The 18,074-nt window shown below is 39.2% G+C and overlaps 1 protein-coding gene across 1 annotated transcript in view; it reads right to left on the bottom strand.

Moving 5' to 3' along the window:
- Window positions 1–18,074, bottom strand: part of pde4a (phosphodiesterase 4A, cAMP-specific) — an 83,694-nt gene that overhangs the window by 30,636 nt on the left and 34,984 nt on the right. The window contains exons 2-5 of the mRNA XM_067420728.1: window positions 3,917–4,102; window positions 3,492–3,528; window positions 3,213–3,283; window positions 2,412–2,461 (exon numbers count right to left, since the gene is read on the bottom strand). Coding sequence (XP_067276829.1) covers window positions 2,412–2,461; window positions 3,213–3,283; window positions 3,492–3,528; window positions 3,917–4,102 — 344 coding nt within the window. The remainder of the gene's footprint in view (window positions 1–2,411; window positions 2,462–3,212; window positions 3,284–3,491; window positions 3,529–3,916; window positions 4,103–18,074) is intronic.

Genomic DNA, 18,074 nt, shown 5'->3' with positions numbered 1-18,074 from the left:
AACACATGAAATTACCACTATAACCAGTAGATGGTGGCAAAGCATTTATTGGCTAGTAATCTGTTTTTGTAATTTTTTGGTCTACATTTAGTCTATACTTTTAGTTATGTATATTATATTGCATTTTTGTCTATATATATATATATATATATATATATATATATATATATATATATATATATATAAATATTATGCACTGCACCTTTAAGACAGTCTCAAACGAGAGGCTTTATTTCTGCAGCTGGCTCCAGGTAATGGGGCCTGGATTGCCATCACTTTTTTTTTTTTTAATTCATCACCCAAACTGTTAAAAAGGTGTTTAGATCTCAGGTCTGTGTATTCAATTTTTACACAGACTTATTAAAACATTTCTATATGGAAATTGCTTTGTGCAAAGGGATGATGTTGACTGCTGCAACAAAAGTTAAAAGCACACATTTTAGAAGTGTCCACATCCTTTAAGTCATATAACGCATATTAAAAGATCTGATGATGGCTTGTTAAAGTAATACTCTAAATATATTACAAACCCGATTCCATAAAAGTTGGGACACTGTACAAAATGTGAATAAAAAAGGAACGTGATTATTTACAAGTCTCATAAGCTTCTATTTTAATCACAATAGAATATAGATAACATATAAAATGTTGAAAGGGAGAAATATTGAAATGTCTTGCAAAATATTGGCTCATTTTGGATTTCATGAGAGCTACACATTCCAAAAAAGTTGGGACAGGTAGCAATAAGAGGCCAGGCAAGTTTAATGTACATATAAGGAACTGCTGGAGGACCAATTTGCAACGTATTAGGTCAATTGGCAACATGATTGGGTATGAAAAGAGCCTCTCAGAGTGGCAGTGTCTCTCAGAAGTCAAGATGGGCAGAGGATCAACCATTTTCAATTCCCAAAAAATAGGTACGTAATATCAGAAAGAGTTTCTTAGAGAAAAATTGCAAAAAGTTTGAAGTTATCATTATCTACAGTACATAATATAATCCAAAGATTCAGAGAATCTGGAACAATCTCTGTGCGTAAGGGTCAAGGCCAGAAAACCATACTGGATGCCCTTGATCTTCGGGCCCTTAGACGGCACTGCATCACATACAGGAATGCTACTGTAATGGAAATCACAACATGGGCTCAGGAATACTCCCAGAAAACGGTGAACACAATCCACCGTGCCATTCGTTGTTGCCGGCTAAAACTCTATAGGTCAAAAAAGCCATATCTAATCATGATCCAGAAGCGCAGACATTTTCTCTGGGCCAAGGCTCATTTAAAATGGACTGTGGCAAAGTGGAAAACAGTTCTGTGGTCAGACGAATCAAAATTTGAAGTTCTTTTTGGAAAACGGTGATGCCATGTAATCCGGACTAAAGAGGACAAGGACAACCCAAGTTGTTGTCAGCGTTCAGTTCAGAAGCCTGCATCTCTGATGGTGGTTTAGCATGAGTGCGTGTGGCATGGGCAGCTTATACATCTAGAAAGACTCCATCAGTGCTGAAAGGTATATCCAAGTTCTAGAACAACACTCAACAACAAGCTCCCATCCAGACATCGTCTCTTTCAGGGAAGACCTTGCATTTTCCAACATGACAATGCCAGACCACGTACTGCATTAATTACAACACCATGACTGCATAGAAGAAGGATCCGGGTACTGAAATGGCCAGCCTGCAGTCCAGATCTTTCACCCATAGAAAACATTACGGGCATCATAAAGAGGACAATGTGACAAAAAAGACCTAAGACAGTTGAACAACTAGAAGCCTGTATTAGACAAGAATTGGACAACATTTCTCTTCCTAAACTAGAGCAACTTGTCTCCTCAGTCCCCAGATGTTTGCAGACTGTTATAAAAAGAAGAGGGGATGCCAGACAGTGGTAAACATGGCCCTGTCCAAACTTTTTTGAGATGTGTTGATGTCATTACATTTTTTTTTTATTATTAATTTATTTTCACCCTAAAAGTATACATTTTCTCAGTTTAAATATTTGAAATGTCATCTATGTTGTTTCCTGAATAAAATATTGGCATTTGAAACTTCCACAGCATTGCATTCTGTTTTTATTCACAATTTGTACAGTGTCCCAAATTTATTGGAATCAGGTTTGTAAATAATTCAAATTTTATGTAAGTTCAACATGTGCTTCATTGTGTATATGCCTCAGAGTTTCTTATTTAAACTAGCAGCTGAGGGCTGTAATTTGGCTAGTTAAAGCATCTGGTTTGATTCCAGCCACTGTTTCCCATATGGCTCCACTATTTCTGATGCTGTAATGCATTTCACTGGCAACAATGTCTACAAAAGGAAGTGTATGCGTAATGTGAGAGACACTGTGTGGGAGAGTGCTAGTGTGGGAGATAGAAAGCTCACCAGTGACTAAGTTACAGTACAGTAAACATACCTGAGAGCGTTGCTGGGGGAACCGTGGGTTGGCTGGTCACTGGTGACCTCCTGTGGATAAAAATATAATTACAATCATGATAGTGGTAGAGGTCGCCCTCTAATGGTATAAATTCAATTAGCATTGCTCATGGCAGGAAAGCTGCACTTGTTATGAACCAAACAAATAAAGTTAAAGCTACACTGTGTAACTCTTTTAGTTTATTCTTAGCTAAAAACACTTAGTTCTTTCAAAAATGCATGTGCTCATTAATGTATATTTACTTCTTTCAAGTAATAAAGTATTCTCGTAAGTTTATAATACGGGTGAGGGGTTCGAATGCTGGTCCCCATGTTGCCCCTCCATCTTGAAAGTACATTAGCCAAAGAGGGACATACCCGTAAATTCAAGCTTCGCTTTTCACGGTTTAACACTTAATGGCACTCATTGACGAGGTCGAACTGGAAGCCATGTTAATCTTGGACTAAATCGGCCACCGTAGGAGTTAAAACAAAATCGGAATTGAGAGGAACAGAAACTATTATTCACTGGATTTACACCGCTCGATGGGGACAAATATCACACAGTGTAGCTTTAAATATATATTTAAAATATATATTATAAATATTATAAAATATTATATATATATTTTTGTGTGTGTGTGTGTTTGTGTTATATATTTTTTAACCAATGCTTGTACATTATCTTTATGTATTCATCATGAATAAAATGCAAAAATGCTTTACTGAAAAGGAAACACTGGTGGCCATAAGGGGGCAGAGTAAAAATATAGACATTGTTGCATCAAAGCTAAACACTGACTTGTTAGTGGGAGTCGTGACATTGGCGAGAATGGTGAAGTTGCTTCTGACAGTTCGTAGACTAGCCAACACCTGCGTTGAAGATGGAGAGAGAGAGAGAGAGAGAGAGAGAGAGAGAGAGAGAGAGAGAGAGAGAGAGAGAGAGAGAGAGAGAGAGAGAGAGAGAGAGAGAGAGAGAGAGCAGGTGAACAGCAGGATTTCACTCAACTCCAACTCAGCAAGTCATGACAAGCAATTAGCACTCATTATATACTGTTTGCCAGACACAACAGAGGCTTACCTGAGCAAAAGGGGTGACTATGAGATCTTCAGCATGACTGCAGAAAAAGAAAAGAGCAGTTCCAGTAAATAGGAAGAAAATAAAAATACTATACATTTTTGGTTAACGTTTACGAATGGTCTTTTATAGTATTGAGATGAAGCAAGGAATCACCCCCAGGTGTGAGGAAATAGATTTAGCCGTCATCAAAAAATGTCATTTTTATGGCCATAATCCAGATTTGGCAGCCATGGTGGTCACTGCTGCATGCTGAGAGCGTGAGCATTTCCGAGGGTGTAACAGTATTATAGTGAGATGGGTAAAGAGGGATTTAGTTGATGTGCTTAATGCTGCATGGTGATTCTGGGATAAAAGAACTTCCTCTGAGGCCTTTTAGAAATGAAAAGTGAAGACAGTAGTGCTTTGTGTTGAGGGAGACGGCTTACCCCTCGCTGTTGATAGAGGAGTTTCGTGACATGGTCTTAGGGGACATGTCGTAGTCAGAGTCAGAGCGGTAGAGAAAAGATTCCCTTCTCTGACTCTGAGGGAAGGAGGGATGGAGCACCAGCCCAGGACTCGCCTGCGAATCCATAGGGCTGCGGCCAGGAGAGGGCCCATTCTCCCCATCATAGCTGTGGAGAGAGAGAAACCAAAATTACATGGAGAGAAAATTAAATATGCTTGTCATTTACCTCAAACAATGCTTTGCCAGTGGCTGCATTAGATTTCCAGTATCTGGCCAACACAGCACACATAGAGATGTGGAACACAAACAATCATGAGTGCCTCTTACTCTAGAGATGTTTAAAGAGCTGATGGAGACTGTGTCACCCTGAACAACCATTAAAGGAAATCACCAGCCTAATCAGAGGAGAATCTTCAGCCACCACTTCACAATTTATATTTTACACTGTAAAAAATTATTTAGAAAAAAGTTACCTGGTTGCCTTAATATTTTGAGTTCACTGAAATTAAAATTTTGAGTTAATACAATGAACATTTTTTGAGATTCGACAACCTTTATTAAAATATTATTAAAAGATTTTGTACGCATTTGGGTAATTGTGTGTGTTTTATTTCTGGTGACGCAGTAAAACATGCCAAATAGTGCTATTTTCATGATTTAACAATTTTTTTATGTGGTTCAGATACAATAATATTTTGAGTTTCTATTTATTAAACTAATTTACTTAATTGTACTCAAATTTTTAATTTCAATAAACTCAAAATTTTAAGGTAACCAGGTTACTTACTTTTTTAAGTTAAACCAACAAAAAACAACAATGTTTTTTTTACAGTGTATGGACACTTTGTGGTATAAAGGAATAGCTCACGCAAAAATGTAAAATTTGTTATTATCTGCTCACCCTAATGTCATCGAAAATCCATATGATTTTTTTTTTCAATCTGTAAATTACATTTTTTCAATACAAGTGTAGTACATAGCTGTCGATCTCCAAAAACGACAAGAACTAAATAGCCCAAAGGACTTGAGTGTTTATTCCAAATATTGGGAACAGAATAATAATAATAATACTTTATTTCCTAATCTTCCCCTCCACAGAAGGTTTAATGTCACTGACACAAAATCGAAATTGCATTCCTGTAGCTCAAACAGCAACACCAAGCTCAAGGGTTTGATTCCCAGGGAATGAATGAACTGATAAAAATATATAAGGGAGAGCGTTGCACAACCTAATGCTTTTTGACTAAGTTTGTGTAAATCCACTTGTGGTTCAGATTATTTATATTTTCCCACATTCATTTCACATGTCTAGTACAATTATGTGGTTTTGTTTCATTGTTACAGTGTATACTTTTTTCTTGATTTACCCTGAAAGAATGGAAGTGAAATGTGACAACATGCCCCATAGGTGTTGTACAGTGTAACAAGTGAAGTGCACATTGTAACATGACAGCTTAAAAGGAATATTTCAAAAAATATATATGCCCAAGACAGATAACACTTCATTTTAAGGTTCAGTTATTAACTATTAACTAGTAATTTGCATGCATATTACAAGGATATTGGCTGTTTATTAGAACTTATAAAGCACATATTAATGCCTTATTCTTCATGACCTTATTCTACATCCCTTAATCCTACCCAATACCTAAACTTAAATGCTACAAAAACTACCTTACTAACTATTAATAAACAGTGAATTGGGAGTTTATTGAGGCAAATGTTGTAGTTAATAGTGAATGTGTGTTCCCCATACTCAAATGTTACCCTAAGACAATCTAAAATATGTTATAATTAAAATACGATTATTAACTTTTTAAAATAAAATAATGGCATTTTTTTACTTATTAAAAATATACTAACTTTTGACAACAAACCCCTAGCACAGCTATACAGTATAGTTCAAAGCATAATAATAATGCATCATTTCTAAACATTGACTCTTTAAACATTTATTCACCCTTTTCTAAAGGTTTCTCTATATAATTAATAAAAGTATGTAATATAATATCATATTTCTAATAGGGGGCGTATTGAAACACAGTATTACAACGCACCCCAGTCTTCTGCTGGTTAAATCAACATTAAAGAACCATCTCAACTGTTAAATAACAGATATAAGATAACAATAATATCAGATTTGTCTTATTTTAAATAAACACACACACACACACACACACAAAAACAGAGATCAAAAATAAACACAAGTAAGAAATTTACTTTTGCTATGGTTAAATAAATGTTTAGTGATATCTTCCAAAGATTATTTTAATTTCGGCGCACATTTTTTCTCCCTAAATGATGATATGGCAACTAGTAAATACACAAAGTTTCATCATCCTGGCATGGAAAGTTTTAAAACCATGTGTGTTACAACTAACCCCGCGTTAGGTTGTGCACCGCGCTCACCTACCTTGAATGCAATGTAAGTTTGGATAATGCATAAGTTGCAAAGATCTGGCTAATGCACACGTGTAATTTGGTTCTGGTAACTGAATGTGAAGTGTCAGTTCAAATATGCAAAATAGAGAAATTTAAGAGTTTGAACAAAATCTTTGAAAATTGTGATTTTTTTTTTTTTATTCTTTATGTTTCACAAAATAAATAAGTATATGAAACCACATGAGGGTGAGTAAATGAAGCTATAATTTAAATTTTGGGCAAACTACTCCTTTAAGCTTTACACTAAACGTGGACATCTGTGAAAGGACTAATCCGCACCGTTTTAGCATTAGTGGAAAAGTACTGGATACGGTGTCTGACCCCATCTGGGGTTATAATACGTACTGTATTTGTTCAGTTATCATGGCTCTGTGATAACGAATGAAAACTAGTCATCTGGAGAGCCTAATGACTGCAGAGCTGAAAGTGAGCATGAAACCTATTGCAGGTCATTCGCCAGTTGTAAACAAGATGTTTAATGCCACCAAATCCTACTTGCAATAGCAATATAATAATGGATAGGGAGAATGCCAGCAACAGTGCAAAGTACACAACTCATCCTTGTGCACCCGTCTGAGCGTCTGGATGCAAGGAACCTTTTAACTGGGATCGCCTGTGCTCCTGTACTCTGCGGTGGAGCCTGATATTTCTGAAAAAGCTGCCCATGGAGCTTGTCGCGGGTCATGGGCATTGTGCGAGAGGAGCCAGTCAGAAGAAAGTGAGGACTCTAGCACGGTTCCTCTGGTTCCAGGCTCCACTGAGTCATGCCGGGAATTATGGGTACACCACACCAGAGAAACCTCAAACCAAAGCTTACACTTCTGAAGTGAAGCGTCAGATCTAGGCGCCTGCCAAGACTTCAGTCTCTCTCTCGCGCTGTCAGTCACTCTTCCTCCCCCTCACTCCCTCGCTTCTCACAGACAAAATACTAAAACCCCTCTTCCCACACACAGCGCATAAGGCATCCAAGCTTGTCTCCTGCCCCTAACTGCAGAACTGAAGGTAGTTTTAGCCTGTGGCTATGGAGAGCTCCTGTTTTTTGTGCTGCTGTTGGTGAGCTGGATCTGGACTACGGCTAGGTTCAAGTTGGTTATTTATTCTGGTTATTTATTCTTTATCACACATACGTCAAGTGCAACAGCACTTGAAACGAGTCTGAGCTGGTTCTTTCTATCAGGTGCTGTCCCTTCTCTCTAGAGATCCTGTGTTATGTGAATCCACAGTAGACTACCAGCCTTCTCTACAAGCCCCTCAAGCCAAACACTGCCTCAGGCTCTTGACCTACACCTCGTCTTTCCTCTCCTTCTCTCTCTCTCTCTCTCTCTCTCTCTCTCTCTCTCTCTCTCTCTCTCTCTCTCTCTCTCTCTCTCTCTCTCTCTCTCTCTCTCTTCTTCCCTTCCTTTTACAGTTGCTTCTTGTGTTTCTCCTGTTCTCGCACTCCTTATCTCGCAGCTCACAGAATTCCTCTTGCAGCGATGAGAAGACCAAGTGACTTAAGTGACAGGAGAAGATGGAGTACGCGTGTTCTTGAAAAAGGGAGCGAGGAGTTCAGAAACATAAAGGAGAAGAGGAAGAGCAAGAGGGAGTGGGGTGACTCATGGCCTATCTAAATATTTACATGCCCTAGGTGCATATACAGCTTCTTCCAAAACCATTTTACTTTTCCAGCAACACCAATTACAGATGACAACACACGGTTGACCTTAAAGAGCCAACGTACCACTCCCTGTCACTATCTGCATAGCTACAGCAGTCAGGCTTTACTGCGCAGTAGAAATGGCAGCTTTCTGTAAATCCATTTCCTATTTTTATGGAGAACACGTTCCTTTTTTCAGCATTAACACAGCGCCTTTCGTTCAGAGTGTGTTGCTTTTCTTGCACTGTATTCATGCCTGTAGAAGGTAGTGTGTGTGTGTGTACACGCAAGAGAGTGAATGTGTGGGCGCACACGAATGCTCCTGCTTTTCTGTCTGCGCTTTACTTTAATGCCTCCTGTAGTCATGTGACATTTATGCCGCTCAGAGACTATCCACAAAGGAGTGAACAATAAGAAATGAGAAGCCTTGTCAACCAGTTTCCCCCTCTCCTCCCTTTTCTTGTGTTGAGATTCGAGCCCTTCTATTTCTCCTTCACCCTCATTCTATCTCCTTCTCTGGCTTTTTACCAGTCTCTATCTTCTGTCTCTCAAAGATCTCTGCCTTTCACTGCCTCCCTCTCTGTAATTTGTGTCTATGGCTGTGACTCAGCTCAGAATAAAAAAGCAAGCATAATGCATGCTGGGAAATTGGAGTTCTCATTTGTTTATAAAGACACACTCACTATACCATCATAGCCACAATCAAAGGGCGTTGTGTGTGTGTGTGTGCTGTGGAACTGCCATGTCAAGGGTATACCTTGTTGCTAACTCTCGGAAATGCAAAAGCAGCTCAAAGAATTGAAGGAATTATATATTTGTCTTTTTAATAATTATTATAAATAGCGCTTAGATTGAGTTACACAAGTGTGTGTGTAAATGTGCAAATGCAGTGTATTAATGTGCATAAATTAATTATGGAAAAAGCAGCAGCAATTATCTTGCTTCAGTACTCAATAAGGGTAGAAATGTATTATACTTTCATTGTATATAATGCACTCGGAAAATGCACACACAACACTTTTTTTGCACTCTGTGATTGCAGGATATGCCATTGGAAGCTCTCACTTTCATTCGGTGATAACAGAACCCCTGGAGAGTAGCACTCTGGACAACGACACGATGATCATAGGGGCACAGAGGAAAGGATTTGTGCCAGCTGGGTGAATCTTTCCTATAAATGATAACACATTAGTGTCAGCGCATCCCCATGCCTCTGATAACCAACTCTAGTGCATTGATTGGGCTCTTAATGAATCTTCTCGCTAAATGACTTTGGAGTAACTGTAAAAACCTGACAGTAATTCCAGGAGACAAGAAAAGCAATTACCGCTTTCAAATACAACGATGCTCAAACTGATGTGGCCCAAAGTCTAAAAATAAAGGAAATGGTTATATGGTAAAAGTCCAGAGGGAAGAATTTAAATTCATAAAAGCTCACGCTTGTGCCCCCTGAAGGCTTCACACAATGAGGATGTCTTGCTAATGTCCGAGAGGCTGCCTGAACGTGACAGCGCAATTAAATTAATTTGATAAATGTTGTACCATCCTCTATGCAGTTCAGGATAGTATGAGTGGAGGCATGATTCTTCCATTCACAGCTTTTCGGGGTGACAGTTTTGAAATTAATTGAATATAAATCTGGGCCTATGAGTAATGGAGCGTGTAATGCTCTAAAAATGTTGCTTTGAGTCACAAGGACTAAAAGACTACTCGCAAAATAAACGCATACGTAAAACTACCCCCCGTTTTCTTTTAAGATCACAATCATAAGCTATCCCCCCTTTTAATCACAAATCCATAGGTGAACCATCAACCCTTAATTTGCAGAGCTCGTCTCAAGTACAAACTGTGGCACTCAGTCCCCATTTGCTGATACAAATTGTTCCGGTAGCTGATTCTCAACAGTCTCACTTGCAGAGCAATAATAAAGGGATTTGATTATGTTCCATTAATACTCTGGTTTAAAAGGCTTTGAAGTTAAGAAGCTGATTGAATTAATTAAAACTCGGTATACAGTATGGGAGGGAGGATTTACAGGCTCACTCCATCCATTGACCCTCTTATTGATTCCTTACTACTAGTAAACACAAAACCTGGGCCCTGGAAACTCTGATTTACAAGCTCCCAACGCACACCGCTGCAGTCCATCAACAGAGCAGAGTGAATTCTTTAAGTGGGAAGAGCAATTAAAAAAAAACAAAAAACAAAAAAAAACACCTTCATTCTCTCCCTTTCAGTTAATGATTATCGCCTCCCCCGACCCCCAACCACCACCACTTGCCCACTCCCAGCATGGCAGCCTGAATGGAGAGTGACAGTTATTTCCTGCCTCCACTTTCTCTGCTGCCAAGTGCAGATGCTTGTTGCCTGTGCACCAAGTGCACACCAACGCCCCCGATGACTGCCACCCCCTCCTTGCCCGGGCATTTAGCACCTGCTTGATTGCTGCATGCAGGGAGGGGGTTCGATGAGGGGCGAGATGTTGGGAAGTAGGGGGCAATCATAAAATCAGTGGTGACTGTATATGATGCTGTCACATCGCTGGCTCTTTAATCAGCAGCTGATACCTTGTGATAGAGCTTTTATTGTGGCGCTCTATCCCTTTGGCAGTGCTTTACAGCGAACTGTGTCTCATCAGTCCCGGCTCTGACTCACAGAGATATTTAAGGGAGCGTGTGGAACACTCTTCTCTTCCAGCCGCTATAGAGTCTTAGTGAAACCTGCAGGGCTCCTGATGTTCCCCCACATGACATTCCATTGGTCTACTTCCCTCGAGACAGGTGAGTGGTTGGCTCCCAGAGGTCAGGTAAACATGGAAGCTGAAAGCCGGCTGTGATCTGCACCGGAGGCTGTGCCCTGTGTCACAGTCCTGCATAAACACGCAGGCAGGGCTGAAAGAGGCAGGCTGGCCACACTGCGCTTCCTGGCGTGAAGTCATCTTGCCGGACACCGTGCTCCAGTCAGATAAGAGAGCTGGGGATTACAGCAGATTATCTGACAGACAGGATCAGAAGCACCCCATTGAAAGTGTCCCAACAGTGAGAGCTCTACCATTACAGACAAGCCAGGCATCTGCCCTCAGGAAAAGGCTTTAAAGCCTTGATACCATTGATTCAGCTGTACCGTCATTTCTGTGAGAGCCATTGAGAAGATTGCTTTTACTATCTATATTATGGCTGGATGCCTTTTCAAATTCCATATAAGCCTCAGCTTTACACATGGAGTGACTCTTCTGTGGTGCGCAAAGTCAGAGTCCCGTAAAGACATGATAGGCTGCCACAAACTTGTTTTACTATCATCCTGCTCACTGTCTATTTCCAATTTCCCTGAGCCAAACTGCATCAGTTATCCGTGCTCTTGTTTGTCTTTTGATTGATATCTCTATTTTCATGCAAATCCTCATGGGATACCTATCAGTTCATATTAACCAAATGATCTCATCACACTCCTAACTTCAAGAATAATACCCGTCTTTGCTATAAATACACCCCAGAAAATTGTCGGCATTTACACTCCCTCATGTCATTCCAAGTGTCACTTTCTTTCTTCCACAGAAGACAAAAAGAGAAGACTGTGCTTATGACTGAAGCTTTCAAGCTTTAAAAAGGACAAAAAAACAAACAAACATTATCATAACAATTGTCCATACATCTTGTACAGTATAGTCCTAGACTTCTGAGATTGAGAAGGGAGCTTTGTGTGGAAAAGTCTTAATTTACTTAAATGCTCCTCGGTGCATTCATGAAGAAAAGTGACGTCTGATTAATAAACTATAGGCCCTGATAGAGAGACAGAGCGACACGCATCATAATCTGAAAGCCACACCCACCGGGGGGAAAACATATCAACCGTCTCCATTGACTTTCTATTGCTGGAAGCGGCATCTTTGTTATTTCTGACTTATAACATAAAAACGAACAATGTCTAAAAGCTGATATGTGACAAGGTGTACAGAAAAGAAGCTAAAAAACCCAGACCCAAAAACCCAGAAGTGTGTATAAGCTGCTGACCCAAAAAACTAACATTTAAAGACATAAAAGTGAATGAGACAGAGCACGACAAGTTTATACTGAGACCTACGCCCCCTGGAGGGGAAAGTAATCAGCGACAGGAAATATAACATATAAAACTGACATTTGGATATTTGACAAAATGTTTACTGCACATGTAGGCATACTGAGACATACTGATTGTCAGGATCCCAAAATTGACCCGTTCTTTCTGCTGAAGCTTCATTTCTTATTGCCTTTATCCACTTTTATCTCCTTAAACGCTCGTTTTTTGGGGTCGACACCTTATAAAAATGTAGTTGTGTTTTTTAGCTTGTTTGCTGCACACCTTGTCACATATAAGCTTTTAGACACTGTTCTGTTTTTTGTAATAAGTCCGAAATGACAAGGAGGCAGCTTCACACAATACAAAGTCAATGGAGAACTTTGGATTGTCCCGCCCTCCCCTGTTGTAGGCGTGGCCTAAATACGCTCTGCCTCTATACTTTAAGCGGAACTGAAGAATGATCTAATGTGATGACATTTAGGATAAAATCAGGCCAAAACGAACTTCGTCTGGAGCTGACAAGAATGAACTTTTGTCAGGATCCTGTCCTGACAGTCTTGTCTGTTTTGTCCTTGTTTAATATTTCTTTGTTTGTCATGTGCTTGAGCACATGGCTGTGTCTTTCTTTGTGTGTACCATGTCTTACACTTGCTCTGCCTCTTTTTTGCTGTTACCACGCCCCCTTTGCTTAGTCCAGTCTACTCCTCATTTCACTAATTGTGCTCACCTGATCCTCATGTGCTCTGGTCCCTTTATGACCTTGTCCCAAATGGCACCCTACAATCTCACGGTCTTCCTATGAGTCCGCACTTTCACAACGTAATGTCATTTTGACAGCCGGGAAAAAGTCTGCTGCGTATCCCGCACCAGTGCGCATCGAATATTGATAGCATATTGAACTCAAAGGGGGCGCTCGCCAGCACCCTTCTGAGAACTAAAATTACCAATGGGACACCCTACAGTCTTGTGGACTTAATGGACATGCGCACGCAGCGGCCATTGTCAGTCCACAAGACCGAAAGTGCACATGAAGTGTTGCAATTTGGACAGGGCCTGAATTGTGCTCCTTTCCCATATGTCTTTGCTGGTTCATTGTAATGATGCAAAGTCTGATTCATTTCCGCGAAACGGGTACTTTTCGGATAGTTCAGCTCAACGAACCAGTTCAAAAGCCTCATAGGTACCTGACGTCATTATGCAATGATGTCACTATGCATTGTTTTTTTATGCATTTCTCAGTGTCATGTTATATCAAGGAAATATTCAAATGAAGTAATCTGTCAATGAATATTGAAAGAATTAAGGCTATTTTATCAGAGTTCTTTTGCCTTCACGTGGGATTTGACTGAAAATTGCGTAACTACAGTACACGTTACAGGCACTGATCAACAAACGCGGATATGTTACATGTCTAAACTACAGTAAAATGTATTTAAATCTCTTGACAGATTAGTTTTTGCAAGGTTAATAAAATGTTATTTAATAACAGTTGTCATAAGCATATTTCCAGTAGCCTACATGCCTCACACTTGCAGTCAGTCAGTGCTAGATTTAGTTTTCCTTGTCTGATTTGATCCTTTTTGATAAATTCTACTTTTTCCCTTTGTTCCTGTTTTTACTCTAGTCTGGTTCTAGTCTTTATTTTTTGATCTAGTCAAGGATCAGGGTAGAAGACCTCTGGTCTATAGTCTTGTTAATAAATCTCATCAATGGCTACATTTACATGCGCACCAGTGATGTGACTGTGACTATGTGACTTACTTAATCGCAGTAAAATGTTTACATGACATGAGCAGAACTTAGAACTTAGACCTTCTGGATATTATTTAGCGCCGTGATGAACTTCACAATGCCGGGTTTCCTGTTGCCGTCACATTCTTGGCGCCATCTAGATAAAGATACAGAGCAGAGACTACGCAGAAAGTTGTGTTGACAAAGTTTAATGATTTGGAGAAACAAAAACTTCAGAATAATGCCACAAAGTTCATTCATGAAGTTGTGTGAACAACACTGCCTGTTTAATGTGATTAAATTGGCAGTATGCCACATAGTTTAATGTAACTATGTTTATACGATTATGAGCTTAATTTCATTAATTTGGTCAAAGTATTGTGTTTACATGGGGTACAGTTTAATCACAATATTGTCAAAATCCTAGTATAATCGCATTATGAGGGGGCATGTAAACGTAGTCATTGTTCATTCTGCACCTGGGTCCTCCCTCATTCCGAAACCCAGACATCTTTCTACTACCATGTAGTAGGTGTGCAGGTGTGCATGAAGGCTTCACCTTCTTTCACATGGAAATCTTTTTCAGTTTTTTTCCTGTTAAGTCTGTCGAAGTCAGACATCAGTGAAAACATGAAAGCACTGGAGAGCTGCATGAAGCTGTACTTCAGATTTTACAGTTGTACCGTTGTACTGTACAGTTTGTCATGTTTAATATGGTAAAGCAGCTTGATTTTAAGCAATCTATTGTAGATAGCAAAGCTTGTGCAAACAAATCCAAGTGGATGTGATCAGATGCTTTTCTTATGCTTTATTAAATGCTTGCTGTTTTCTCATTTTTGTTGTGATTATTTTGTCATCAAGAGGAATGCGTGCATTACATATTCACCGCCGCTCTTGGTAGTGTGGGTGGCGTTGGATGTTTGCTATCGGTATATCGCTGCTCTCATATTTCGAATTTTGTTTTACCCCAAAGCGAAGAATGAAAAACAACTTTGCCATGGGTATATCGGGGCTTCAGTTGTTTGAGTCAGACCCTTTAAATGAATTAGTTGATCTGGTTCACAAAACCAGTCTGCATAATCGATTTGCTTTACTGAAGATTATTAGTGAATAACAGTGTGAACTTCTCATGATTTTTATGATGATTTTGCATATCTTTTCGAAGCTCTAAAGTTCCAGTCGCCGTATATTGTAATGGAATGGAAAATATGTTCCAGTCCCGCAATCTTTTGTGTTCCAGGGAACAAATAAAGTCTTACAAGTTTCTTTTTCAAAAAGAATGCCTAAAATATAATCCTTGTTGTGAACAGCATTCATGTAATGTACACACTAAATTATTCCGTCTGGCACCCTGCAGCACTCTCCTCTCAATCCCATCCTGCAGTGTCACCAGCTGTGACCTCATCACAGCAAAATTCACCCAGCGAACCCCACTGCCATGCCACAGTAACCAGCATTGACCAACCTTAATTAGTGGTGTTGGCAATGGCCAAGCCAAGAGGACAGCAGCCTGCCAGCTCCCAGCTCAAATACTCAAATCTGACTAATTCCTACTGAGTACAGCCATCAGCACCCTGAAAGGCTCTCTCTCCCCCCGCTATGTTCGTTCCTCTCATTCCCTAGTGTGGCTCAGCTCGTTAACCTTTTATATGTAAATCATTCCTGTGCATCTAGGGGCCATGTGGAGTAATGGGAAACTATTAAAAATCTGGTTTTCCAGCATGCAATTCTTGTAACAAGCTTTAGTGAGCTGAAATGTCAAGAGGAAGCCCCAAACAAGTGTTTGGTTTAATGAGGGTTGCTTCTGATCAGCATCCGTCTGCTTTCAATACTTGAGCACTTCTATCCTTACTGGTTTCCGGTGGAGGATACTTTGCTTCACTGCACTGTAAAAAATTATTTAGAAAAAAAGTTATCTGGTTGCCTTAAAATTTTGAGTTCATTGAAATTAAAATTTTGAGTTAATACAATTAACATTTTTTGAGATTCGACAAACTTTACTAAAATATTATTAAAAGATTTTGTAAGCATATTGGGTAATTGTGTGTGTTTTATTTCTGGTGACGCAGTGAAACATGCCAAATAGTGCTCTTTTTCGTGATTTATCAATTTTTTTATGTGGTTCAAATACAAAAATATTTTGAGTTTCTATTTATTAAACTAATTTCCTTCATTGTATCAACTCACATTTTAAATTTCAATAAACTCAAAATTTTAAGGCAACCAGGTTACTTACTTTTTTAAGTTAAACCAACAAAAACCAACCAATTTTTTTTTACAGTGTGCACATCATAGGTCTAATATATGAAAGGACTGAAAGGAAGACATAAAAAGGACTGTTTACAATCGAAAGAGTTTTATTCTCAGACACAACAGCTGATCTGAAAAATGTGTTGTCCTGAGCTTTGTTTACATCTTATGACAGCAAAAATAGACCCTTAGGTAAGCTGCGTTGCTTCATTTCACTGCATGACGACATATTGATTTGTTAATAGCACCAATCAAACATCATTTCCTGATGTAATGACCAAGACAAAGAAGTTACTGAGGGAAGCAATTCCATAATCGAGAGAGCAGTGCTCTGTCTACCAAAGGCCCTTCAGAGACACCATTACAGACTTCGCAACTGAACTGGAAATACAATTAACACCATAATCCATGTAATGAGCCAATCAGGGATATTGACACCAGCTCGGATCCAGTAAAAGCATCCATGTGTTTGAGACAGCAGATAGACCCTCATGCTGCATACACCAAATCTGTAATGTACAAACCAGCTACCAGAGCTGCACCCCCGCCCTGATCTCCTAGTGCAGCCCACACACAGAGGGGTATTTTTAGCGTATCACCCTGTCTCTGAGATGGAAAGCATAACTCCCCCTCTGCAGGCTGGGGCTGCTGGGGCTCTGTTATTTTAATCCAGACTGGAGAGAGAGAAAGAGAGATACAGAAAAAGAGGGAGGGAGTGAGTCATCAAGAGCTACCTTTGTGTCAGCGTAGAGTTGTCTTCTCCGCCACCATCATCTCTCCATCTCTCTCTCTCTCTCTCTCTCTCTCTCTCTCTCTCTCTCTCTCTCTCTCTCTCTCTCTCTCTCTCTCTCTCTCTCTCTCTCTCTCTCTCTCTCTCTCTATCTATCTATCTATCCATCTATCTATCTATCTATTCAGATTCATATAATTGCTATCTATCTATCTATCTATCTATCTATCTATCTATCTATCTATCTATCTATCTATCTATCTATCTATCTATCTATCTATCTATCTATCTATCTATCTATCTATCTATCTATTCAGATTCATATAATTGCTATCTATCTATCTATCTATCTATCTATCTATCTATCTATCTATCTATCTATCTATCTATCTATCTATCTATCTATCTATCTATCTATCTATCTATCTATCTATCTATCTATCTATCTATCTATCTATTCAGATTCATATAATTGCTATCTATCTATCTATCTATCTATCTATCTATCTATCTATCTATCTATCTATCTATCTATCTATCTATCTATCTATCTATCTATCTATCTATCTATCTGTCTGTCTGTCTGTCTGTCTGTCTGTCTGTCTGTCTGTCTGTCTGTCTGTCTGTCTGTCTAGTAATGTATTTACATGATTTAATTGTGTACGTCAGTCCCACATGAATCAATAAAGTTAAACACACTTCATTTGTTCATGTAACTTCAACTTCATAGAATGAATACATTTTAAAGCCCTATTCGGACTGGATTAGTTTAACATGGGGACGTGGGGGTAAAGTAATTATAACCAGAGGTTCTTGGTGATTTTAGTCCCGTCCGAATGTGCCATCTCGGTAATCATTACGGACAATGTCAGTAAAGATTACCGAGACTTTTACCTTCTGGAAAAAGGTCCGGAAAAATTACCTCAGGTAATACTAATTCCGTTCGAATAGACCTGCTGTAAAAATGTATGGTAAAATTCCGTCATTGCCTGTTTAAAAGTTAAAAAAAGAGCACATTTTGCGACCTTGGAGGCGCTTGAAGCATTCGGTTGCGTTGTAGGTGGTGGGACAAATCTGTGGAAAATGTCCAGTATTTTCCGCATATCATTTAAAGCAAAAAGATGATCAAAAGCACTTATTAGAGGCACAACACATTTTAGCTCTAGGTAAGTGTCTATTACCAACATAATCCAATCAGAATCGTTAGACTGGACCTAACTGTTTATTAAAACACACATATATATTGGAGACGGAGTTCAGACTGGCACCCAGGTTGTGTGTTTGCTCACGTTA

This window comes from Pseudorasbora parva, chromosome 2 (genome assembly GCF_024679245.1).
Source record: "Pseudorasbora parva isolate DD20220531a chromosome 2, ASM2467924v1, whole genome shotgun sequence".
Classification (NCBI taxonomy): Eukaryota; Metazoa; Chordata; class Actinopteri; order Cypriniformes; family Gobionidae; genus Pseudorasbora; species Pseudorasbora parva.
This window is presented reverse-complemented; position numbering and strand designations above follow the sequence as displayed.